Here is a 27,033-nt window from a genome sequence, read left to right as displayed (position 1 = left end):
TCTCACGTTTTTCTTGTGGAATGGGATGCTTTTTAATCACAATAAGACACCTCAGGACATCTTTTCAAAGCTTTTACGCCAGTCTTTAATTAACTCCTACTTATTTTAAAGAGGTAAACCACCTGTTCATTTTACAAAACTAGAACCACACAGCTGAGTGATACACTGTATTTCAAGCCCTCTTCAGCACTCTCAGTGTGTTTAGTTTTTCATGTTGTAACATTAACATGATGTCTTGTCCTTTTTTAAATCAATAGCAGTTAATTAAAGGCTGGAGGAAGCGCTTTGATAAGGCGTCCCCTCGAGTCTCACAGAGCAGCACACTCCTTGGCGTGTCTCATTGCTGGTGACTCTTCTGCTGCTGTGGACGCGGCTCTGTTGCCTGGTTTAGTTCGCAGCGCAGTCTGAGGAAGATCCTAAATCTGTGCCGCTGGACAGCAGGGAGGAATACTGTCCTGGATAAAGAATAGGAGACAAGAATACAGTTTAAGAGAAACTAAATAAAAGCATGGGGTAGAAATAGCAGAGGTTACTGCCTGGAAGTTTACTCGTAAAGAATGACCTTTCTGCGACCCTGTGCTGTATTTACCAAAAACAAGTTCACACGCACTGAACCTGCAAGACTAGCGAAGAGAAAGCTATGAAACTGCGAGCATACCTGCACCATTGTGGATCTGTTTGCGACAACGGCGCTCAATTTGAATTAACCTGATATACTTCTAAAAAACATTACCAGGTGTAAACGTTAGTGTTTGACATTTCGTTCTGAAGAGGGCGGGAAATATAAATATCGATACACAAAACAGACTATTTATCTGCGATAAACTCGCTGCTTCAGTCACAGCGTCCCGTTTGATAATATAAATCCCGTCACGGTCAACTATCACACGGTAGAGCCCTCATTGCCGGGCACTCTCTCATAAATATCTTTTTATATATAATATGCACATTCTTAGACAAGACTGATAATAAGACATGAAGCATTTCTTTACGTTAAATATATTGGTTAATTGTGGGCTCTAGTTAACATCACTGAGCCCTTGTGCCTGTGGATTGCAACCACAATGTGGAAACATATAGAGAATGTCTGGGAATGGTCAATGAACATTGATTTCTAATACTGGACCCTGTTTTAATACTGTATTACATTTTAAATATGAATGTCTGAATTCTGTTGATAATACTTTGAATAACAGATGCATATTTAGCATTAAAAAGCAATACATGTGATTTCTTTACCAGTCGTTCATTATTTTGTGTATCAGCCTCCACACAAAGCCGAGCGCAGTGCGGTATACTGTAATGATGCTCCAGTCAGTCTGCCCGGACTGCACCTGAACCATCTTAAAAACACGAAGCCTCCAATAAGCTCATTTGTAAAAGTTAGTAAAGAATTGCGCTATACAATATAACGAAGTTAAATTTGAACTCCTAGCTGGTGCAGCGAGAGGGAGAGATGGCGGGGTAGAGGAGGAGTCTCCTCCATTTGCATGTTGGAAATGCCTCGTTTGGCTTTGGGAATAGAAAAATGCGTTGTGGGACCGGCCGATATTTACACATGAACATTGGATCGGGGTTTGGTTTGGTCCGGTCTAAGTCACAATTCCGAGATACTGGCCAATACTCATCAAGGGTTTAATATCAATTCGAAATTACCGACACTTTTTACATATTAAATAAAATACAAATTCAAGTTAACACACATACGTTTGGTCACTTTTCATTCATTTATATGCACTGTACGGTTTGTTTGATAGGACACACTGCTCAGCTGACTGGCGAAAACTGCCTTTGTGATCCAGCACATGCTGAAGTAAAATGTTGAACTACTTTATGACAGTTTACTGCATAGCAGTACAAGCACATTTATTCTTTTTAGAAAGTGTTGCTAATTGCGAAATGGTGTAAAACCATTGAATACTGACCACTATCTCAGAAGTCTGCTATTAAAATTGAACTTTTTGGCCTAAATGCAAAGCGTTATGTTTGGCACAAACCCAACACAGCGCATCACACAAAGAACACCATCCCTACTGTGAAGCATGCTGGTGGCAGCATCATGTTATGGGGATGTTTCTCATCGTCAGGGACTGGGGCACTTGTCAGGATAGAAGGGAAAATGAATGGAACAAAGTATAGAGAAGTCCTTGAGGAAAACCTGCTGCCCTCTGCAAGAAAGCTGAAACTGGGATGGAAGTTCACCTTTCAGCATGACAACGACCCAAAGCACACAGCCAAATCTACACTGGAGTGGCTAAGGAACAAAAAGGTAAATGTGCTTGAGTGGCCCAGTCAGAGCCCCGATCTAAATCCAATCGAAAATGTGTGGCATTACTTGAAGATTGCTGTCCATCAACGCTCCCCAAGGAACTTGACAGAGCTTGGACAGTTTTGTAAAGAATGGTCAAATCTAGGTGTGTGCAAAGTTGGTAGACCTATCCCAACAGATTCACAGCTGTAATTGCTGCCAAAGGTGCTTCTAACAAGTATTAACTCAGGGAGGTAGAGACTTATCCAATTATGATCTTTCAGTTTTGTATTTGATATATATACCAGCAGAGACACTGCAGCATTGGCCCTCCAGGAACTGAGTTTGATTGATTTTAATTATTTTAATGTAATTTAGTTTAAAGTAATTACTAGAAACTAAAAGTTAATGTTAAAGTAACTACAACTTGAGTGCAATCTTTATTGATATTCCAGTTTGTTTACATTTACTCAAGTAAGATAGAGACTGTCTTTAAGACATTCATGAATGGAAGGAAGTGTGGAAGGTCACAGAAGCAGAGTTGGGAAAGTAGAACGTGTGTAATCAGGATTCAAGAAGAAAGTTTCTTTCCACACATTGCTCCAACCTACCTGCTGCTGAGCAGAAATCAGAACATCGTTTAAATGTAAAGAGATACAGCTTGCTTTATTGAAAAGATTCAAACTGGGACTGTGCCAAAACCAAGTTGTAATCGAAAGAAGATAATGGACTGGTGCAAGTTTCTTTAAGGGTGCAATATAAAATACCAGCAGAGCTGCTATACAGAGTGTTGTGCACAGCAGAGCTGCGATAGTGTTGTGCACAGCAGAGCTGCAATAGAGAGTGTTGTGCACAGCCAGTATAGCAGTTCTGTGTACATCGGTGGTTCTCAATCCTGGTCCTGGGGACCCCCTGCTGTGTCTGCTGGTTTTTCTTCCAACTGATGAGCTGCTCTCAATTACTTAAACCCTTAATTCAATAAAAATATAGAATGGGCCAGGAACAAAAACACCGACACTGCAGGTATGGTGTAATTGCGCTTGCACCATTTTATTTTAAACAACAAAAATAAACTATTCAAACAAAAACAAAGCAGCCACACAAAATAGTCACGATCACTAAACCATATAGGTCAGGCTGGGTAATCGCCTTCACTGTTCCTATATATTTTTTAAACTCCTCGCTCTCTCGCTTGCTCCGTCCTCTCCTCCTTTACACGTTCCCACCTCTGCCATTGCTCCCGGCCTTTCTCGAGAAGGTCCGGTCGGAGAAGGCGTCAGTTCTCCTAGTGGCCCAGGAGAATCTGGTTTTCATCCCTGTGCCAGCTATTGAACGTCCCGTCCTGGGAGATCCCGCTTCACCAGGATCTTCTCAGTCAGGCGAGAGGAACACTGACACCCGGAGCCGGGCAGGGTCCAGCTATGGGTCTGGCCCCTGAAAGGGACCGCTGGTCAGCCTTAGGGCTGTCTGACACAGTCATGGGTACGTTGCAGAATGCTAGGGTGCATTCCACTAGGTCATTCTATGCCTATAACTGAATGTTTTAAAGATTGGTGCCGACTAATGGTCATGATCCAATCTCCTATCCCATGACTGCCATTTTGCAGTTTCTGAAGGTTTACCTAGCGGCTTTTTCTGCTTGCCATGCCCCCATTGACTAAATGTCCCCGGGCGCGCATTTTTTGGCTACCTGGTTTCTCCGAGGCGCTCAGCAATTGCACCCTCCTAGGAGGGCCACTCTCCCCGAAAGGAGCCTTGAGATTGTACTGGAGGCTCTCACGCAGGCCCAGTTTGAGCCTATATACTCCATAGAGTTGAAGCACCTGTCCATGAAGACTGCCTTCCTCCTTGCTATCACCTCTGCAAAGCAGGTTAGTGAGCTGCAGGCACTGTCTGTGCATAGCTCCTGTATGCATATTTGGGATGATGATAGCAGAGTGTCACTGCGTGCAAACTCTGCTTTTCTCCCCAAGGTGTTACAGCCTTCCACCAGAATCAGTCTGTGGAAATTGAGTCCTTTCATCCTCCACCGTTTGTGTCAGGAGGATAAGAAGTTGAACCTTCTCTGCCCAGTTCAGGCATTGAGATGTTATGTAGATAGGACGAGAGCGCTGCGTCAGTCTGACCAACTCTTCTTCTGCCATGGATCACGGACCCTGGGACAGCCAAGCAGCTGCTGTAGCATTGGATTGCGGACACAGTCTCGACTGCGTATGATGGTGCTGGCTTACCCCCACCTGGGCGGATAGCCGCACATTCCACGAGAGGTGTGGCTACGTCATGGGCCCTCTTCCGAGGTGCCTCCATGGCTGAGATTTGTGATGCGGCTAGCTGGGCTACCCCGCATACCTTTGCCAGGTCCTACCGTCTGAATGTGGTCGATCCCGCATTGCCCTCTGTGGCCACTAGGGTTCTTGAGATTGCACGCTCATGTTGCTGACCTTGTTCAGGCAGGACTTGGCGCCCTCATATGCTGCCGTTCTTTTCTCCATCTGGGGGTGCTTCAGCAAGGCTGGAATCGGGCAGATTTGTCTTTGTGAAGGACGCATGAATCAAGCCAGGTACAAGGTTGTCCTGGAAGAAAACTTGCTTCCTTCTGCTCTGACAATGTTCCCCAACTCTGAGGATTGGTTTTTCCAGCATGACAATGCTACATGCCACACAGCCAGGTCAATCAAGGTGTGGATGGAGGACCACCAGATCAAGACCCTTCCATGGCCAGCCCAATCTCCAGACCTGAACCCCATTGAAAACCTCTGGAATGTGATCAAGAGGAAGATGGATGGTCGCAAGCCATCAAACAAAGCCGAGCTGCTTGAATTTTTGCGCCAGGAGTGGCAACATCAATGTGAAAGACTGGTGGAGAGCATGCCAAGACGAATAAAAGCTGTGCTTGAAAATCAGGGTTATTCCATCAAATATTGATTTCTGAACTCTCCCTAAGTTAAAACATTAGTATTGTGTTTAAAAATGAATATGAACTTATTTTCTTTGCATTATTCGAGGTCTGACAACACTGCATCTTTTTTGTTATTTTGACCAGTTGTCATTTTCTGCAAATAAATGCTCTAAATGACGATATTTTTATTTGGAATTTTGGGAGAAATGTTGTCAGTAGTTTATAGAATAAAAAAAAAATGTTCATTTTACCCAAACACATACCTATAAATAGTAAAACCAGAGAAACTGAATTTTGCAGTGGTCTCAATTTTTTCCAGAGCTGTATATGTAAAAAATGATATACAAGTAAATGTATTTTTATATGTAAAATATAGGTACGTGGATTTGTGATTATGAATTGTTCAGTTACAAAAATACATTTTGGGGTTTTTCACATTTGTTCCACTTAGTACGGTACTATAAATCGTTGGTCTATAGCAGGGGTGAGCAATTCCGGTCCTGGAGGGCCGGTGTCCCTCCTGGCTTTTGTTCCAACCTTGCCCTAAATTACTTAATTGGACCAATTATTACCAATTATTGGTCTAATTAAGTAATTTAGAACACAGTTGGAACAAAAGCCAGGAGGGATCTGGCCCTCCAGGACCGGAATTGTGCACCCCTGGTATATAGAAAGGATTAGACTACTTTAGTCTCGTACTTGGTATCCTCTAGAGGGCGGCAGCAGGTATTTTTTGGGTTCGTTGCAATTGAGACCTTTTTTTTTTTTAGTACGCAGCTGGGGACTAACTTCAGCGGCCAAGTTGGTTGCAATTGGTATTTAACTTGCGTACTCGTTCAGTAGGGAGCTGCGTACTGACCACGGGATCATCCCCCGTTAGAAACTATGCAATGGCAACAGATCAATCTTCTTAAACTTCCCCATTACATTATGCCCTATACAGAAATCGGTGTATCAGTAATTGTTTATAACAGTAACCTTTAAACCATGTCAGCCTTGTTTCATCCATGGCTTTCAGCGTTGCAGTCACAGTACTGTGTTTCTGTCTTCAGTCAGACTACAGACCAGTTATAATACTGTTTGTATCAGAACCACATTTCAATTGGCTGCTAACCCACGATTCCAAGATTTTTGCCAGAATTGACAGTCAGCTGTATCCAACACAGATCAGTGCACTTCAGCGTGAGATTGTGCTCTGTACACGATACAACTTAATAGCCCATTAACTAGCTAAATATAGGAAACGTAGCGAGCTGTATCAGCGATTTATTTTTGATGATTGAACCATGTTTTCTTTGGAAGCCTTTATACTTGCTAGCACACTAGTTATTGTCTTAACTGGATCAGTTGAACAATTTTCCCAGCTGTCTGGGTGATTTATAGAAGCATCGAAACCTGCTGGACACGTTTTATTTTCTCCATTTGTCAGTTTCAGCATGAACTTGAGCAAAACCTACATTGTTGTGTAACGAAACTGATCTTAAACATTTGTCATTCTCCTTTGGTTTCCTTTGTATTTCTGCAGTCAGACTGTATGCAAATAAGTTCCCAAGGGGCAATAACTTCCCCAAAAGCAGGGCATATATAAAAGACTGACGTTATGTTACAAACATAACAGTGCTTCAGGAAAGAAGGAATTACACTGGGGTGAGTTTATGATGATGATTATTTCATTAACTGCATTAGAAAGAAACTGAACTGTAATACTAACAGCTGGTGTGAATCACCCCCTAATTGCTTCTGGAGAGACATTAAGGTGGAGAGTTGCACTTCCTATTTTGTTTGAACAAATTCTGTCATAAAAACTAAAACCAAAACTTGAATTTCTGTTCGTTTCTATTCAGTTAATCTACAGAGAGACACTGCCAAGATGTCTAAGGAAAACCCGGTAAGTAATGGTACTATGCTTTCTTGAAATACAGGAATTGTGTTCAAATATACAACTATCAACTATCAACTATCTTTGTCTCCAACTTTTAGTTGATCTTGTTTAGCTCTTCATGGCCACACAATGCATTATCCACACTTTGTATTAAGAGTGTCTTGTCTCTTCTCATAACCATGTCTGTATTTTTATCTCCAGGAATATAATGTGGGAGACATAATCTCCTTTAACCGTGGACTCTATCATCACTGGGGGGTTTATTACGGACAGGAACATGGAAAACATTACGTTGTCAACGTTTCAGGAGGTAGAACGTGTGTTTTGGTTTGTTTGTCTTCAGCTATATGATCTAAATAGCAGTATGCTGTGTTTTGTATTGATTTTTCTCATTTCTTTTATGGCATAATTGATATATTTGTTATACTTACATGTTTTAAACTTGTTGGGAATCATTAGAACTTGAATATCCTAGATGCTTTCTCCCAGTGTCTATTGATTTTTTTCTCATAATGTAATGCCCATATACCAACATTACAATTATTATATAGGAGAGTCCAACAGCAAGCCTTTGGCCATTACTTCTAAATTGGTGAAGGAAGAACTTAACAAGGTGGCTGGAAAAAGTGCCTACTCTGTGTACAAAGAACTGGACACACATAATAAACCAAGAAGTCCTGAGCAGATGAAAGCAGACATGGACAAAATGATTGGTACCCAAATAAAGTATGATCCCTTTGGAAAGAACTGTCAACACTTTGCTACACAAATACGGTACGGCAAGGAAATATCTCCCGAGGTAATATTTGTTCATGTTTTTATGTATTTATTTTTAGATAATGTATTAATAACTGTCATGGTCAATAAGCAGAATAATGTATTATTTAACTCCCGAAACTAATTATGCCCCCATATAGCCGTATTTACCCAATGAAGGTTCTGCATTTTATAAGGTTTCTGCAAATACAACAAAATGCCTTTTTGTTTTTTCAATACTGTAACACATGAATGCCTTGTTATGGGACATGGATATCTGTCTATTTACTAAACCACTCTGCAGGGATATACTGTATAATTTAAGCCTTAACTTGAAACATGACCTTTTTACTGACTGTATATTTCCATAACATGTATTCTATGTCATGACCGTCGATCTGATCTGAATTTAGATTCACTTGGATTTACAATTGGAAACTTCCAGGCCTTTAGATGTTCAAAATAGTCAGAAACAAAGCTAGCAAACAAACACGTGGCAGGTGCTGAAGTCATTTTAACTGCAGTTTGGATTCATCATTTTCTTTTTTCTTTCGGTAGGGGGAAAGTGCAGCCAAATCCGTGGGCAAAAACCTGACAGATTTCCGTGCAGAAATGGACCCTTTTTCTGTCTTTGGAAGAGAGAAGTTCAAAAAGTAACAGCTTATTCACCTGATGAATTTCTTCATCTTTTGTGGTGTTCCTTGCCTTTCTGATAAAGGGCACAATTTCTCTTTACAAAGTACAATAGAAAATGCTTGTTAAAATATTCTTACTTCTTTAATTATGGTGAGCAAAATGAATCTATTGTTGTAAAAATGAAATCAATAAAAATTCAAGTTGCATCAAATTCCTTTCACTGTAGTCATTTAACAGTAGAACCGCCATGCAGGTCAGTTTGACCCATTTTGCATTTAAAATGTTAAATACTCTTCTGCTGTAAATCGTATGTGTGTGTCCGTGTGACAGGGCGCTCGTCTCCCGTGTGTGGGTAACCGCTGTTTAAGCATCACAGACATGGGAAGGTGGAGTTTGAACGCCAGCACAGGCACGCAGGATTTATTCACAAAACAAAGTAAACAAAAGGGTCATGTGATGTTGCCAGCCATGGTAACACACAGAGGACACATACAGCAAGCTGTGCAATAGAAAAAATAAAACACAGTACAAAAACTACAAATAAAAGGTACACACAGGGCGAGTGCTAGCCTTATAAACGAGGCGTCCCGCTCCAGGAACCGGCTACACTACATAACCCTCGCTGTACATTACATGGGATTACTATCCCCTAAACTAATCTACTGATGAGCCGGTGTTCATATGACGACTCCTGCTGCTTCACACAGCCTTCACAAGCACCGCTTGCAGTTGCAGGGTTGCATAGCTCCCGTTCCTGCAGAGCAGATGCTCTCTTCCTGAGTATACGCAGCTCCCCTCTGAAGCATGGCAATGCAGTCGCCCAGAGCGATCTCCACTGGATGTTTTTAAACTGACGGACACTCAAGACTCGCCCACCTGCCGCTTGAGGAACAGCACAGCCAATCACTTGCTGTCAACCAAACCTTCCCCTCTCCTTCCCCTCAACCAAACCTAGCAGGCAGCAAGTCTCAATGGAGCGCCCGTCTGTAAACAATAATCTAATCACAGAAAATCAACTCCCACAATGATACACAATAAACCCACTTCCACATACAAATTACACCAACACTAAATTCCCCATTGTGCAGGGCAATCGTGCTGCCACAGCCAGTTTTTGACTTTTCCTAAATATATGAATGAACCCTTTGAGTAGTAAGTTTTAGAATGTTTTGATGGGCCCACTGGAGTGAGTTTTTTTTTTAATTTCTCATATTTACACTCCTCACATCGACACATCTGTTGGTAGGCCTATTAGCAATTTATTACACAATGAAAATATATAAACAACTATTTCTTATAGTAAATAAACAAAACAAATAAAGATGAATCGTTATTTTGTCATAGCGAAAGGTTTTGACAAAAGTAACAGGTACTCAATAAACAACGATCAGGATCAACAACACGTCCGGGTAAACACGTGGTGAGGGTGAAGGCAGTGAGGAAAATGTAGCTCAGTGATCCTTGTCACATTGTCTGAGCTTGGGCCACTCGAGGAAGGTAAATATTCTTCACTGATATTTTCACTAACGCCTGATTCAGTAGAAGAATTTAAATCGGAATTCAGTATAATTTCTCGTACTTCTTTCCCACAGAGCATTTCCCGCTGTTTTCCAGACATTGTGGTCATTTTTTGACTGGGTTTGGTGTGTGTAATTCTGTCAGTATCTGGCAGATGACGCAAGAGACCATTACAAGGTGTTACAGACACCTAGTGTTACAATATCAGATTATCAGCAGTTTTGTAGACCCAGTAATTGTAGTTCAAAATTCAAATTCAAAAGCTCAAAATTTGCAGAACGTACCCGTACATTCATACTCCCTGGGGACCATTAATTCAATGACGTACCGGTACATTCGTACTACTCAAAGGGTTAAAGATTTTTGGCAGGGTCTGTCTCCACAGCTCAGGCACCCACACTAGGCAGCTCTGTGACAATGAAACAGAAGCTGGCTCTTCTGACCAAAACAGACCAAAGTTATTTCATACGGAACATCACTGAAATCTAAAGGTGTTTTTTTTTTGGTTTCTCTCTTGCATGAATTCACTCGCGTCTTACAAGGTGTCGTGACTTATAGAAACTCTTCCCACAGTCAGAGAAGCAATGCATTTTTTATCATCTGTGAATTCGCTGGTGTTTTACAAAGTCTCTTGAATCACTGTAACTCTTCCCGCAATCAGAACAGTGATACGGTTTCACTCCTGTGTGAGTTCGCTGGTGTGTTTTAAGGTGTCCTGACTGATTAAACCTCGTCCCACAATCAGAACAGCCATATGGTTTCTCTCCTGTGTGAAGTCGTTTGTGTACAACAAGGTATCCTGACGAACTGAAACCCTTCCCACAATCAGAACAGTGATATGGTTTCTCTCCTGTGTGAACACGCTGGTGTTTTACAAGATCTCCTGACTGAATGAAACTCTTCTTACAGTCTGAACAGTGATATGGTTTGACTCCTGTGTGAATTCGCTGGTGTGATACAAGGTTTGTTGATGAACTGAACGTCTTCCCACAGTCACAGCGATACGGTTTCTCTCCTGTGTGTGTTCGCTGGTGTGTTTTAAGGTGTCCTGACTGATTAAACCTCATCCCACAGTCAGAACACTGATATGGTTTCTCTCCAGTGTGAATTCGATGGTGTATTACAAGGGCTGCCGAATGACTAAACCTCTTCCCACAGTCAGAACAGTGATATGGTTTCTCTCCTGTGTGAATTTGCTGGCGAGATGCAAAGTTTCCTGACCGACTGAAACTCTGCCCACAGTCAGAGCGATATGGTTTCTCTCCTGTGTGTGTTCGCTGGTGTGTTTTAAGGTGTCCTGACTGATTAAACCTCATCCCACAGTCAGAACACTGATACGGTTTCTCTCCTGTGTGAACACGGCAGTGTTTTACAAGATCTCCCAAGTGACTGAACCCTTTCCCACATTCAGAACAGCGATACGGTTTTTCTCCTGTATGAATTCGCTGGTGTATTACAAGGGTTGCTGAATGACTAAACCTCTTCCCACAGTCAGAGCAGCGATATGGTTTCTCTCCTGTGTGTACACGCCGGTGTTTTACAAGATCTCCTAAGTGACTGAACCCCTTCCCACAGTCAGAGCACTGATACGGTTTTTCTCCTGTATGAATTCGCTGGTGTATTACAAGGGTTGCTGAATGACTGAAACTCTTCTCACAGTCAGAGCAGTGAAATGGTTTCTCTCCTGTGTGAATTCGCTGGTGTGTTGCAAGGTTTTCTGACCAACTGAAACTCTTCCCACAGTCAGAGCAGAGATATGGTTTCTTTCCTCTGCGCGTTCGCTGGAGTATTCTAAAACCTCCTGACTTGGTGACACCATTCCCACAGTCACTGCTCGCCCTTGCTTTAGCTGCTATTCTGGAACCTGGAAAATACAAACAGGAGAGAAAGTCAGACTGTTTCAAGTAGGGAATGCTGCAATTGTATCTTCCTCATTTTGTTGTTTCATAACCTTTTTCTACATTGGGTTATTAGCAAACACAGAACTGTAGCGTAGTCTCCACCAGGGAGGTTGCAATTCCAGCAGGCGGATTTCTGGAGCCAGCATTATACTTCAGCCAATAGGAAAGCCATGAGTAAAAGGAATCAGGAAATGTACAGATTATCATCTCTTTTGTTCCAGATTGTACCCGTTTTGTCATAAGAAATGGTTGAAAGCTATATATTGTTGAACTTGTCATTCAGTATGTTTAAATAGGTTTCTAGTTTACAACAAACACAAACTTCTGTAATCACAATATACAAAGAATAAAACAAAAGCAAAAAATAAATAAATAAAACACATGTAGGCAAAAACATGAGCTAAATAAAGACACTAAAATGCAATCTCTCACTTAACTACCACCAAATAATTCCACATGAATGATACAGGGTTCCCCCCCCAGGAATTTTCAGTCACCAGGGTGGCAGACTAAAGCAGCTGGGTGGCAGAATGTTGTAACACCCCCCAATCTTGTCAAGCATCAAGCAAATAGGCACAACTGGAATGGTGCTGGGCCAGGATTAACACAAATGTTGCTTCTAACTTGGCTTCTTTTTATAAATACAGTCACAGATATCAGGAGAGTAAGCAGAAATTCATTTTAACAGCTCATTTTAAATGCCTTTGGTCGACATTTGCCAGTGTAGCAATGAGAGGTATTATATTGATTTGTATGGCATTGCTGAGATAATAGATAACATTTTGTTTTGAGACACAGGTAATAAGTACTATTGTGTGGGTACTGAGTAAAAAGTACAGCCCACACAACACAGAGAGCTGCATATGAGGCCCACCATGGTAAACAGGTTGAGAACCAACTAACTGATCTTCAAACAAGGATACCTACATTTTAACAGGCATACTTTCAACTGTCAAAATAAAGCAGAACATGGCCCAGGCCAAACCAAAACCTGCACAATCTGCTGATCACACTTTAAAAAACCAAACTGCTATAAATGCTGTTAAACACTGTTTCTATAAAGTGAGATGAGCAGCTTACGCAGGTTTTGATTTGGTTTGGGCCGATGTTTCTTAGGATATTTAGGCAACGGATATCAATGTTGACAGAATTCAATTTTTTTTTCACTGTTTTGAATCTTTAGCTTGCCTTCCGATTAATATTGAACCCTTGGGATAGTAAATACTTGGAATTTTAGTAAATTTTACCACTTGTTAGTTTTTGTAAGCTAGGTATCCTAAACATTACGACTCGTCATCCAGTCACTGTGCTCCACACATCACTTCCAACTCTTAACTTAAAGAATAATTCCAGCGTACAGACTTCCCAATCTTCAGAAAACAATAAGCTTGTCTTTACTTACATCCAATAATAGTCAGACGAGTGGAGAACCCTTCAAATACAGCAATATGTCTCGTGCCAGTAACTCCATCCAAGCACAAATGAATGTTCTTCAGTGTAACTATTTTCTTATTATGTCTTTACATCCTTTAAGAATGTAAAAGGACCGAAGGATAGTGTCATTATGATTTCTATGTATACAGTCTTGTTATTAATCTATATACGTATCAAACGGTATCAACGGTCAAAAACTATATTCGCTCCTCTGCTTATTAAAACTCGTTTACTTTCAAAACCGAATTCTAAAATAGCGTCATTAGCTATAATCCTTCAGAAGCTTTGAAGAGTCACTGATTCAAACCAAAACAACTGCAGTAATGGCTGGTGACAATGTGACTTTGTTTAAACTCTTCATTCAATTAGGAACAACATTACAGAACGATAATTTCCAATCCAAAGATGACCATTCTGTGGCAACCTACACACACATTCAAGGTCTGTTCACATTCATAAGTCTGTTCTTGCTAAACCAACAAAAAATAAACATGAATCTCTTCAGTTAAAAATCAAGGAAACAAACCCAGCGACAGTATCTTATCTCCTTTCAATGGTCTCATCACTGTGCCACACATATCAAATTTATAACGAGTTCACTTGTCACTCAGTACTATGCTTCAGCTCATTCTGTGGTATTTCGGCTTGGGGTCGTTTGCATTTGGAAGGACAATTTCTCTCGATAAAATTAACTCTCATGCAAACGGCACTGTAGGGAAGTCATTAGCAAAAGAGAGCAAGTTAAAAGACCCCGTTTTTCACTTTCTGCATGTAAACATGGCCATGGTCTCACGTCACAGGTGTTCATATTCTAATTGTTCTGATTATCTTTTACAATTCACATGTCAATGCTTTTAGTCACAAAGAACAGTGACCTTTCTTCACTTCTAAAGCAGTGGTTCACAGTCTGGTCCTGGGGACCCATTGTTTCTGCTGGGTTTTGTTCCAGCTGAGCTCTCAGTTACTTAAATGAACACTCAAGTGAACTTACAATTTGGTTGATCACATTTTTAAACTATTTTTCAGCTCATAAGTAGTTGATTAGATTTCAAGTTCTATTCATTTTCATACAGAACCTGAAATATCCATCTCTTTCAAATCATTCAACAGCTTTGATAAGGCAAATAGTTGAACTGAGTGTTTTTTGTTTAATTCGATTATGGTTAGTCAATAAAAAAGGTTTCTACCTGCAGTGACTGGACCAAGAAGTGATTAAACAGGACTCAGTTTCCATTGACTTACATCACACTATAGGGCAGCAGGGCTCTGGACTGTTCACTGGAGGGTTGTGGGTTCAATCTGAGATGGGGGACACTGCTATTGTACCCTTGAACAAGGTACTTTACCTAGATTGCTCAAGTAAAAACCAAGCAGTACACAAAGGGTAATTGTATGTAAAAATAATGTAAGGGCATCTAAGAAAATAACAGTAATCATACTGGGGGCAATGTAATTGAATGATAATGGGAGTGCGACATTAACAGGAGTGATATTAAGTAGCTAGTAGTGTAACCCATCTGCTCCCTGCCTCTCAGTCCTGCTGTGGATAATATGACACAGTAGAATGACGTCGTCACAGCTACTCAGAGTTACTCACCTGCTGGACTGCACTCTGAATGGGAGCTCCCCCCGTCTTCCTTTCCACATCCTCGCATGCTGTTGGGAGAGCTGGCTCCCGCTCCAGCGCCCTGCATTCTCAGGCAGATTCTCTTCAGCACCACGCTACACGCCCGCAGGTGTACAGGACCCAGCGCAGGGGGGGCTGCTTTCAAGGAAACGGGTTCTTCTGTCTGGCAGATCTCCAATTCACTGGGTTCAGCTTTAATCCCAGCACACCCCTCTGGCTTGATGCCACTGCATGGCATGATCTCACAGAGCTCCTGTTTAATGGGGAGGGAAGCCAGTGCAGATAACAGTGTAATGGGGACCACTTCAAGTTCAGGGAGCTCCTCTTTAATCAGGTCAGATTCAGTCTTCACACTGTCCATGGCATCACACATGCTTCTGCTTAGTGGCTGCTGTAAGAAGAAAATGAAAAATGATTCAAAATGCTATGAAAGCTGTTTAAAAAGAGCAGCTATCTGGGGTTTTAAAAAGATGAAGTTCTCAGTCCCTGCATGTTGTTGCGGAGTAACATTCATGCAATTTTCACCCCCAGTGTTAATATCCAGACAAGTTTTCATACTTCAAAAAAAGGAAAAGAAATTAAAGATGTCCTGATAAGATTGTCTTGGCCAATACCGAGAGCCGATTCGAGTTTTGATTTTTTGTGTTTTACCTCATTAGACAAACAGACAGAAAGACACAGAGAGAACACAGACAAGCAGCAAGACAGACAGAATGCAAACTTAAAAAAATGTACTGTAGAAGAGATTTGATTTTAGCATTATTTAAAAAGATTGCCATTATGGAGAGCAATGAAGTGCTTATGTGTGATAAATAATATCCATCACCTATAAATAAGGCATTGAAGTAAAGAAATGGGATCCTCAAACACCAGGTCCTTTCCAGGCTGGAGCCGGCTTGAAAACGGATTTCTCACAGAGGAGAGTCTACTCATTTTTTGATGAGGACGGCACTTAAGAAACACATCTCTGCATGTTAACAGCACAAAGGAAAGCAGCAAAGTTTGTGGGTTTGACATCATTACTAGGTTAAGTGGCATCTACACAATACAATATATTTCATACATACCATTTCCAGCACCTCTTCTTTAATGGGACCTGGTCCTGCTGTCTGGGGGATCTCCAGTTCATTGCTCTCATCTTTAATACCAGACACCTCTGGCTTGATGCTGTCACATGGCATCTCCTGTTTCATGGGGAGGGAAGGCAATCCGGAGAAAACCAGTCTAATGGGGACCAGTTCAAGCTCAGGGAGCTCCTCTTTAATGGGGACAGATTCCATTTTCACACGATCCCTGGCATCAGACATGGGGGTTCTGCTGAGTAGCTGCAGCAAAAAAAAAATAATGAAAAATGAGTAAAATTGATCAAATCAAAAGACAATTAAGGGATTCACAAAATCTTACTAGCAGGGTGTCTTTAGTAATGAAGGAAGTGAGAAGTGAACTTGTGTTGCAGGTAAAGTTAACAGAGGTTCAGCAGCAACTTTGTGCTCCCTATGTGGTGAAAGCAGTCAATATTATAAGTGGCACCATTCTCTCAAGTAGCCAATCAGAATGCAGTATTTTGAACTTTAACTGGCTACCCTTTTAAACCAATCATACATTTGTATTTTACTGGTAGTTTGAGAATGCATCTTTGTTAGTGTTTTGAGAAGGGGGATTCATCTTGGTTTGTAATTTGATGAGGATGCATCTTTGTTAGTGTTTTGAGAAGGGGGATTCATCTTGGTTTGTAATTTGATGAGAATGCATCTTTGTTAGTGTTTTGAGAAGGGGGATTCATCTTGGTTTGTAATTTGATGAGAATGCATCTTTGTTAGTGTTTTGAGAAGGGGGATTCATCTTGGTTTGTAATTGGATGAGAATGCATCTTTGTTAGTGTTTTGAGAAGGGGGATTCATCTTGGTTTGTAATTTGATGAGAATGCATCTTTGTTAGTGTTTTGAGAAGGGGGATTCATCTTGGTTTGTAATTTGATGAGAATGCATCTTTGTTAGTGTTTTGAGAAGGGGGATTCATCTTGGTTTGTAATTTGATGAGAATGCATCTTTGTTAGTGTTTTGAGAAGGGGGATTCATCTTGGTTTGTAATTGGATGAGAATGCATCTTTGTTAGTGTTTTGAGAAGGGGGATTCATCTTGGTTTGTAATTGGATGAGAATGCATCTTTGTTAGTGTTTTGAGAAGGGGGATTCATCTTGGTTTGTAATTTGATGAGAATGCATCTTTGTTAGTGTTTTGAGAAGGGGGATTCATCTTGGTTTGTAATTGGATGAGAATGCATCTTTGTTAGTGTTTTGAGAAGGGGGATTCATCTTGGTTTGTAATTTGATGAGAATGCATCTTTGTTAGTGTTTTGAGAAGGGGGATTCATCTTGGTTTGTAATTTGATGAGAATGCATCTTTGTTAGTGTTTTAAGAAGGGGGATTCATCTTGGTTTGTAATTTGATGAGAATGCATCTTTGTTAGTGTTTTGAGAAGGGGGTTTGTAATTTGATAAATCAATAGAGAATAATTTATCACTTACAGTGACAAAAAAACTGGAAATACAAGCAGATCAAGAGATGTTGACAAAGTTAAAAAGAAAACATGTTATTGTAGGAAATATAAATATATATATATATATATATATATATATATATATATATATATATATATATATATATATATATATTACACACACACACACTCATTATATATGCCAAGCACAGACTACAATACAATAACATTTACAGTTTAAAATAGCATATATGCATTCACTACTACCACCAAAAGGATCGCTTGTAACGTTACACTAACAATCAACCTTGAGCACCAGGCCAACCCGGTATTCCCAGAATAAGAACAGGTTTCTACCAAAGACCCTTTAAATAATACTGTATAAAGTAGATGGCAGGAAGGCAGTTTGACAGCAGTAATAGGATTGCTGGGCTCGCTGGTTGCAAACAGTTTAATTTCTGTTGCACGCACAAGCACACACACACACGAATGGAACACTCAATAAGAAACCTAAGAAGCGCCAGTAACCATGGAGACTAATAGACCAGAGCGCAATAGGAGAGGGTTGAAATTAACCACTAAGATTGTGGCACAGGTAAGAACAAAAGAAAAAGAAAAAACAATATTTGCTAAATGACTTCAGCCACGCTACATACAGTAATGCGTATATGCAATCAATAAGGCAATAGCGTTTCAAAGCAAATCCAATGCCTCAAATATAACAGTCTCGTACCCTGCTCATCAAAAAACAGTCCAACACAAAAAATAAACGTATTGTTAAGATACAAAAAAACAGGAAACAAAATAAAACAAAAAATATCCAAGGAATCCAAAACACTGCTCTTCTTGGACCATCCAATAAATAATAATAATAATTATTATTATTATTATTATTATTAATTATTATTATTATTATTATTATTATTATTGTTGTTATTATTATTATTATTGTTATTATTATTATTATCAATCAGCTTGATCTCCCCGGCCTGCGTGCTGGTCTGTAGGGGATCCAGTAGAACACGAGAGAAAGGAAAAGCCGGGATCGAGCAGCAGAGAAAACCAACAAAACACCAACAGGAAATATTCAAGAGCTAAACAGTAAGAGAGGAGAAGCGACAGCAAAGCTACTCTGTACTACAGAACCGTCTTAAAACTGTACATGAAAACAAAAGCTAGTAAAAGTATTACGCTTTCTAACTATGTAGTTTTACAATAAACGGAACTCGGTAAAGCCAACCTGAACACTTTTAAATATCCCACAGCAAACCTTCAGCCATGAGCAACAGAGAGAGACTTCCCTGCAGGAAAAGACGCCATCCCATAGTGCATCAGTGCAGGGTTTAAAAAGGTCAAGGGCCTCCAAACTCATTTAAAGGGGCAACGTTTCCCCAAACCAGCACTTAAAAGGGAAACGCTAAACAGAACTTTTTGACTTAAATTGTCATTATTTTTATGCTTATTAATGGACCACTTAATTAATATTTACTTTTGTGTGACAGGCGTCAGATTGTGTTCAATCTGTATGGAAAGTGTTTCTTATTAACATAAAATTTCGCATTTAAAAAAAAAACGCGTTTATCGTTTACTGATTTGAATAGATAGACATATTTTGAGCTCCGACACAATACTTTGCAGTCCTGTTTTTTAAATAAAAACAAATCTGTATAAACTAAGCTCTTTAAATACTTCTTGAAAAGTTATGTTAACAGTTCAGTGCGTGCGTTTGTTGGTACCCTTACAGCTCATTGAAATAATGCTTCATTCCTCCTGAAAAGTGATGAAATGAAAAGCTATTTTATCATGTATACTTGCATGCCTTTGGTATGTCATAGAATAAAGCAAAGAAGCTGTGAAAAGAGATGAATTATTGCTTATTCTACAAAGATATTCTAAAATCGCCTGGACACATTTGTTGGTACCCCTTAGAAAAGATAATACATAATTGGATTATAGTGATATTTCAAACTAATTAGTTTCTTTAATTAGTATCACACATGTCTCCAATCTTGTAATCAGTCATTCAGCCTATTTAAATGGAGAAAAGTAGTCACTGTGCTGTTTGGTATCATTGTGTGCACCATACTGAACATGGACCAGAGAAAGCAAAGGAGAGAGTTGTCTGAGGAGATCAGAAAGAAAATAATAGACAAGCATGGTAAAGGTAAAGGCTACAAGACCATCTCCAAGCAGCTTGATGTTCCTGTGACAACAGTTGCAAATATTATTAAGAAGTTTGAGGTCCATGGAACTGTAGCCAACCTCCCTGGGCGCGGCCGCAAGAGGAAAATCGACCCCAGAGTGAACAGAAGGATAGTGCGAATGGTAGAAAAAGAACCAAGGATAACTGCCAAAGAGATACAAGCTGAACTCCAAGGTGAAGGTACGTCAGTTTCTGATCGCACCATCCGTCGCTTTTTGAGCGAAAGTAGGCTCCATGGAAGAAGACCCAGGAGGACTCCACATTTGACAGAAAAACATAAAGCCAGACTGGAATTTGCTAAAATGCATATTGACAAGCCACAATCCTTCTGGGAGAATGTCCTTTGGACAGATGAGTCAAAACTGGAGCTTTTTGGCAAGTCACATCAGCTCTATGTTCATAGACGAAAAATGAAGCTTTCAAAGAAAAGAACACCATACCTACAGTGAAACATGGAGGAGGCTCGGTTATGTTTTGGGGCTGCTTTGCTGCGCCTGGCACAGGGTGTCTTGAATCTGTGCAGGGCACAATGAAATCAAGACTATCAAGGATTTCTGGAGCGAAACGTACTGCCCAGTGTCAGAAAGCTCTGTCTCAGTCGCAGGTCATGGGTCCTCCAACAGGATAATGACCCAAAACACACAGCTAAAAGCACCCAAGAATGGATAAGAACAAAACATTGGACTATTATGAAGTGGCCTTCTATGAGTCCTGATCTGAATCCTATCGAACATCTATGGAAAGAGCTGAAACTTGCAGTCTGGAGAAGGCACCCATCAAACCTGAGACAGCTGGAGCAGTTTGCTCAGGAAGAGTAGGCCAAACTACCTGTTAACAGGTGCAGAAGTCTCACTGAGAGTTACAGAAAACGTTTGATTGCAGTGATTGCCTCTAAAGATTGTGCAACAAAATATTAGGTTAGCGGTCCCATCATTTTTGTCCATGCCATTTTCATTTGTTTTATTATTTACAATATTATGTTGAATAAAAAATCAAAAGTCTGATTTCTATTAAATATGGAATAAACAATGGTGGATGCCAATTACTTATCAGTTTCAAGTTATTTCAGAGAAAATTGTTCATTCTTCGTTTTTTGTGGAGGGGTACCAACAAATTTGAGCACGTCTGTATTCTAATACCCGTCATGCCAGTAAGAACTGGCAGAAAAGTTGTTTGTGTCTTTTGCCATTTTCCCACTGCAGACTGTATTAATAACAGTATTTCTCCTGAAAATATGCATTCAACTGCATATTTCACAATTACAGATGTGTTTAAAGAGGTGTCTATCAAAGCACAGTAAACAAAGCATAGACATTATTGTAGTGGTCTCTAGTGTCAGTGAGAGTAATTGCAGGCACTCACCCCAGTCATCCTGATCTTCTTTTCAGTAGGACTCTTGTTGATGCCGCCATGCCGCGTTCATTTCACAAACAAAGGGCCGGCCACACCCGTGCGTCGCACACAACTAAACTTGAATCTAAACTAAATGGAACTCAGATTGTGCTGCGCTTTGTATTATAATAGGATCCAGTCTTTCACAATGACAATTTTTTTTCTTCAGCATCATCGTGCATTAATTTCTGATACATATTATTCTTTTAAAATTAACTCTTAAAGGGAAGCTCTGCACCGGCTGTGGAATGCAACTCTGTCACATGACACGTTTGCATTCCGCAGCAAAGCAGCTGTGTGAGCATGGACACCTGACCCTGCAGAGCAGAGCAGCAAGTGGGAAATGAGAATAAATAGTTCTGTACTGCGATATTAAAAAGTTTAATTTCACTCTTAATTATATAAATGTGTAGAGGGGGGAAAACTGGTTTCCATCTTCTTTATGTGGAATGGTTAAAAGTACTGAATTCTAGCTCTAAACTTGCTGACGTTTTGCAATACCCAGGAGCTGTGCACGAGCTGTTACCAGAGGGGAAGATTAACCAGCACCTTGGAAAACAGGAATTCTCTACAGCATCACACAACACAAATCATGACAAACAAACAATTTATCATTTATTGTACATTAGATCATTAAAAAAAAATAAAAAGCATGATAATTAACTTGAAAATAAATAAATTGAGTAAGTTCAAAATGTTGAATCCTGAAACTCATTTCCACACTGAGTTATTGATTTCTCCTGACTCGTCCATCAGATGAGGTGTGGAATAGTTTCCTTTCTGCATATTCCCACTCCCAGGCACTGACTGCATTGACAGTCTGAGTTAAACTGACAGCAGAGAAGCCTCTTGTGACGTGTCCGCATCACCACCCACTATCTGACACAGAGTGCAAGAGAGTTTTAAATGCATGCTCAAGAGTGATCTACAAAACAGTTATTACACAGGGATTCGTAATGCAAGGTTAATATTATTTTCCCCTCATGAGTGAAAAGTCCCATTGAACATGGTTTTTAAAGTTTATCTCTTCTGTGAATTCGCTGGTGTTTATGAAGGACTTGTTTCACACTGAAACTCTTCCCACAGTCAGAGCAGCGATACGGTTTTTCTCCTGTGTGAGTTCGCTGGTGTGAAACAAAGCTGTCTGCCCGAATGAAACTCTTCCCACAGTCAGAGCAGCGATACGGTTTCTCTCCTGTGTGAGTTCGCTGGTGTGAAACAAGGTTGTCTGCCCGTCTGAAACTCTTCCCACAGTCAGAGCAGCGATACGGTTTCTCTCCTGTGTGAGTTCGCTGGTGTCCTTTTAGGCTTCCTAACTGACTGTAACTCTTCCCACAGTCAGAGCAGCGATACGGTTTCTCTCCTGTGTGAGTCCACTGGTGGTTTTGAAGGCCTCGTTTCACACTGAAACTCTTCCCACAGTCAGAGCAGTGATACGGTTTTTCTCCTGTGTGAGTTCGCTGGTGTGAAACAAGCCTGTCTGCCCGTCTGAAACTCTTCCCACAGTCAGAGCAGCAATATGGCTTCTCTCCTGTGTGAGTCCACTGGTGGTATTGAAGGCTTTGTTTCACAGTGAAACTCTTCCCACAGTCAAAGCAGTGATACGGTTTCTCTCCTGTGTGAATTCGCTGGTGTTGTTTTAGGTTTCTAAAATGATTGAAACTCTTCCCACAGTCAGAGCAGTGATACGGTTTCTCTCCTGTGTGAGTTTGTTGGGTTTTGTTTAAATGCCCCAACAGCATGAAACCTTTCCCACAGTCAGGATATTCTCCACCACCTGCCCTCACTTTAGCTGCTGGACTGGAACCTGGAAAATATGAACAGGAAAGAGTGAGGGGAAGTGCTTGTAGGCTTAAGGTTGGTTCATAATTCAGACTGACAATTTCTGGTTGGAGTTGAGGGTCTCTGACCCTGTGCGACAGGTTGAATAATGTCATCCACACTCCTGCACATGCCTTAGGGCATGTGCAGGGCCGATTAACACACAGGCAAACTAGGCATGTGCCTCGTGCCCAAACTCAAGGCGGGGCCCAAAACGGTTATGTGGGTTTTTTGTTTTTTTTAAATATACAGATCTGCGCCCAACCTGGAAAGAACTTCACTCCCCGACATTCGAACTGAGGCATGTATCTCAAAATCAAATTGTTCTGACGGGTGTTATGCAGATTTCTGTACCCCATAGAATTCTGCATCCCCTGTGCAGATGCAGTTTCTCAGACTGCTGGACGCGCACATGTGATATTTCTGTACCCGAGCCCAGGTGTTTTCTCAAGCACTCCTGCAGCTTGCAACACATATTGTGAACAAAACAAAACTAGTGATGTGGCAAAATAAAAACCGCACATTTAACTCCACTGATTTTCTAGATATACAGGACATTCAGCCTCCTGTGTTGCTCATCCATGAAACCCTGGATTTAAAGTAACCTTAGAAAAGATTCTTTTTAAAACACGTTTTCATTTTTTTTCACATGTACTGTCCAGAATCATCAAGTGTTCATATCCAGCGATCTTTGAAAGAAAATGCAGCTGTGTCAGGATGGAATCATCAAGGGTACACAATTATACAGGGTATAGAAAGCTACCATAGGAAACACCTGAATATACTTGCATGTCAAAACATTGATGATTCTCTGCTCTGGAGAAAAGGGCATTTTCTTTAATGAAGCGAGTCAAACCCAAGGAGACATTATTGACGATTTTGCGTGCAGTAATTTAATGTATTTGACTCACAACAATGTACAGGTAGGTTTGTTTTTTACTATTTATTTTCATTGGCTATTGTGGAGCTCCCATTAGTGAAAAAAAGTTTGAGCACCCTTCTATATATTTCCTTTTTCAACTTCATATGGTGTTCCTTGTTTGTTTGAACTGTTGCCTTTTTATTTAGTAAATTGGGAAAAGTCATTGTTACCCTCCCCATGTGTTGCTACAACTGTTTAAATAATATATTTCTCTATTCATTGTTCACATCCTGACAACTTTACTCCCATAACTATAAAGTTTGCTTCAAAGCTCTTTACAAAATGTCCACTCTAGTACACTGATTATTGCCCATGTTGTCAAACAGGTAACACAGCAATAATGATCATTGATGTGGTACGAAACAGAAAAGAGTACTTGGGTCTTTTAGTATCTCTCTTCCTGCAGTGATTTAGAGTGCATATCTAAAACCCCAGTGCACTAGAGCAGACATTTTGAAAAGAGCTTTCCAATAGACTTTAAAGTTATGTGTAAAAAGGTGGCCGGATGTGAACAATGTAAAGAAATGACAGGTACGTTATTTAAACAGTTGTAGTAACACATGGGGGCGGGTAATGCTAGATTTTTCAGAACCCCGCTACTTACTCTTTAAAGCCTTTACTTTATGTGTAAAAGCAAAGTCAGTAAAGACGGACGCTGGTGAAACCGAGCCCTGGGATCAAAATCTGCCCTCTGAGTTCTCCTGTAATGTTTCGGGTCTATTTCCTCTAACACACCCTACAATTATATATTTTTCAATAGCATTACATTTAGAGGTGTTAAACATTTAGAATTTAAATGTCAGTAAAGGGTCAAGCGTTTTTAATTTTGCTTAATTATTTCAACTTTGTCAAAAATGGCCAAATATTAACAAGAAGAGTGTATCTGCAAATACAGCTACTCAGTTTTCTTTCGTTGTCTTCACCAGATGCATCGGAAGGCTTGGCATTTAAATCAGCCAAGCTTTCATTTTTCATTACAAGCAGGATGTGCAAACGAGATCGCGACATGTTAATAAGAGACTCCTCTTTATTAAAGCTAGAATGAACAGTACAGTATTTTATGCTGGACACACTCTATTACAATCTTTCTCTTAATTTACATTAAGAGGAGTCGCTTCTGCATTTAAATGAAAACCCCCATTTAGTTGTTTCACATGAACGTGTTTCTCAGTGTGATTGAGATACACGAATGGCTGAACAGGATCAACTGCATTCTTTAAAGAGAGTAGAAAAGCAGAGGTACAACACTGAACAATCAGAAGACCTTTTTTACAGACATATAGGCTGTGCGATCATTTATAGAAAGCTATTTATATAAAAAGATATAGCAATCTCAATTTTTTTACTTGAACGTTTAAACTATATATTTGTAGAAGTCTAAAAGTGTAAAATAAATGAAATGGAATCAATCACCCCTAATAACGCTACACATGTACAATAATATCCCTCTATTTAGACACTGAACATTTCTAATGTTATATACAGTACTTTAGCTCTTCTCCCCCTTGGTATAATCGGGTAGGGGTGCCCGTGTGAAAGGGGCTTATATCTGTATCTTAAGATCACCAGTAGCGAGTCCTATCCTGAACTGGTGTGAGTGGTACAGGAAAAAACAAATAGCTAGTAATGTAACCCACATGCTCCCTCCCTCCCTCTCTGCCACACTATCACGCAATCTAGAATGACAATGTCACAGCTACTGGGAGTCACTCACCTGCTAGACTGCATTCTGAATGTGAGCGCCTGTCTTCCTTTCCACCTCCTTGCATGCTGTTGAGAGAGCCTTCCTCTCCAGCGCCTTGCTCTCTCACACAGATTCTCTCCAGCACCACACTACACTCCCGCAGGCGTACAGGCTCCAGCTCAGTGATGTTTGGTTTGAAGTCCTCTGGTTCTTCCTTCCCTGGTTCCATGTGCTCAAACTCTACTTCAGGGGGACCCCGTTTAATACAGACAATTTCCAGCACCTCTTCTTGTTTAACAGGAAGGTGTTCTTCTGTCTGCGGGATCTCCAATTCATTGTGCTCAGCTTTAATCTCAGAGACCTCTGGCTGGCTGCTGTCACATTGCATCTCACAGAGCTCCTGTTTAATGAGGAGGGAAGCCAGCCCAAAGAACTCCATTGTAAAGGGGAGAGGTTCAAGTTCAGGGAACTCCTCTTTAATCTGGACAGATTCCATCTCCACACTGTCCATGACAGCACACGGGATTCTGTTTAGAAGTTGCTGAAAAAAGAAGACATTTATTTATTTATTTACAGTACTACTAAGGCCATTGAAGGGACCGACAGAATCTGTCCTTAACAGCAGGGCTGGCTTTACTATAGACACAGAATTACACAGAATTAATTGTAATAAGTTTATAATAACGAAGGACTTGATCTGTCTAATCTCAAGAATGATGGATGAAAGTTGGCAAAAGTTACAATATTTCTCTTTTCATTAATTATGTGGAGTATTTTAGAATGCGTTCTCCTAAAACATCCGATCAGTAAGGAGTCCTTTTGTCCTCGGGCATTAAATGTAGATTTGTTACAAAACATGATCTGTGATCTGTTCCACAAACTTTATCAAACTGTGTATATTCTTTTAAAGACTTACACAAACATTGCCAGCACTGGTGTATTATTTATTTCTTAGCAGACGCCCTTATCCAGGGCGACTTACAACTGTTACAAGATAACACATGTTTTACATACAATTACCCATTTATACAGTTGGGTTTTTACTGGAGCAATCTAGGTAAAGTATCTTGCTCAAGGGTACAGCAGCTGTGTCCCCTACGAGGGATTGAACCCACAACCCTCCGGTCAAGAGTCCAGAGCCCTAACCACTACTCCACACTGCTGCCCATTTCACTATCTGAAAGCAAGGCTTGTAAACTGGTATTTATGTTAACCTAGTATAGTACCAGATATCCTGTAGCAAAATAAAAAAATGTGTTTCTTTCACGCAGGAATATTAAAAAAAAACCCTGTGTGACGCTCCACAGCACGAGTTTGGAACTGAGGTCTCCCTCAGTGTTTTAAATGATACCAGCAGAATAAAACTAGTGAAGGAAACAAAGGTACACTTCATTGGAAGTATATTTAAACATTATTTCAAACATATTAAGTACATTTGCGTTTGAACATATTAGTTCAAACACAAATGTGGCTTTTTTATTAAGATTCTGAATTTAATATTTGAATCAGTTCATAAAAGTGACCAGTAGATGGCAGAATTTTTACTTTTATTTTTTTCAATGCAGTCCAGCAATCCAGTTTATTCTTGCACATTAATAACACCGCTATAAG

The 27,033-nt window shown here is 40.3% G+C and overlaps 2 protein-coding genes across 2 annotated transcripts; one reads left to right on the top strand and one right to left on the bottom strand.

The window, feature by feature from the left end:
• The first annotated feature begins 7,002 nt into the window (after positions 1-7,002).
• LOC117970313 (phospholipase A and acyltransferase 4-like) lies at positions 7,003-8,442 on the top strand. The gene is made up of 4 exons (XM_034918141.2): positions 7,003-7,035; positions 7,231-7,339; positions 7,581-7,828; positions 8,344-8,442. Exons 1-4 carry the CDS (start codon positions 7,018-7,020, stop codon positions 8,440-8,442), a joined length of 474 nt encoding a protein of 157 aa, XP_034774032.2. The 5' UTR covers positions 7,003-7,017.
• A 357-nt stretch (positions 8,443-8,799) lies between these two features.
• On the bottom strand, positions 8,800-18,727 carry LOC131721240 (zinc finger protein 883-like). The gene is made up of 4 exons (XM_059014697.1): positions 18,641-18,727; positions 15,969-16,226; positions 14,872-15,292; positions 8,800-11,803 (listed from the first exon to the last, which is right to left on the bottom strand). Exons 2-4 carry the CDS (start codon positions 16,206-16,208, stop codon positions 10,536-10,538), a joined length of 1,929 nt encoding a protein of 642 aa, XP_058870680.1. The 5' UTR covers positions 16,209-16,226; positions 18,641-18,727; the 3' UTR covers positions 8,800-10,535.
• Between the last annotated feature and the right edge of the window lie 8,306 nt (positions 18,728-27,033).

This window comes from Acipenser ruthenus, chromosome 48 (genome assembly GCF_902713425.1).
Source record: "Acipenser ruthenus chromosome 48, fAciRut3.2 maternal haplotype, whole genome shotgun sequence".
Taxonomy (NCBI): domain Eukaryota; kingdom Metazoa; phylum Chordata; class Actinopteri; order Acipenseriformes; family Acipenseridae; genus Acipenser; species Acipenser ruthenus.
This window is presented reverse-complemented; position numbering and strand designations above follow the sequence as displayed.

Excerpts from the sequence above, each read along its gene's own strand:
- LOC117970313 (XM_034918141.2), top strand. Across the intron at positions 7,340-7,580 it reads CGTTGTCAACGTTTCAGGAG|GAGAGTCCAACAGCAAGCCT; the intron begins GTAGAACGTGTG and ends ATTATTATATAG. Across the intron at positions 7,829-8,343 it reads GCAAGGAAATATCTCCCGAG|GGGGAAAGTGCAGCCAAATC; the intron begins GTAATATTTGTT and ends TTCTTTCGGTAG.
- LOC131721240 (XM_059014697.1), bottom strand. The coding sequence starts at position 16,208 with ATGTCTGATGCCAGGGATCGTGTGAAAATGGAATCTGTCCCCATTAAA. Across the intron at positions 15,293-15,968 it reads AAGAAGAGGTGCTGGAAATG|CAGCCACTAAGCAGAAGCAT; the intron begins GTATGTATGAAA and ends TTCTTCTTACAG. Across the intron at positions 11,804-14,871 it reads TTCAGAGTGCAGTCCAGCAG|GTTCCAGAATAGCAGCTAAA; the intron begins GTGAGTAACTCT and ends TGTATTTTCCAG.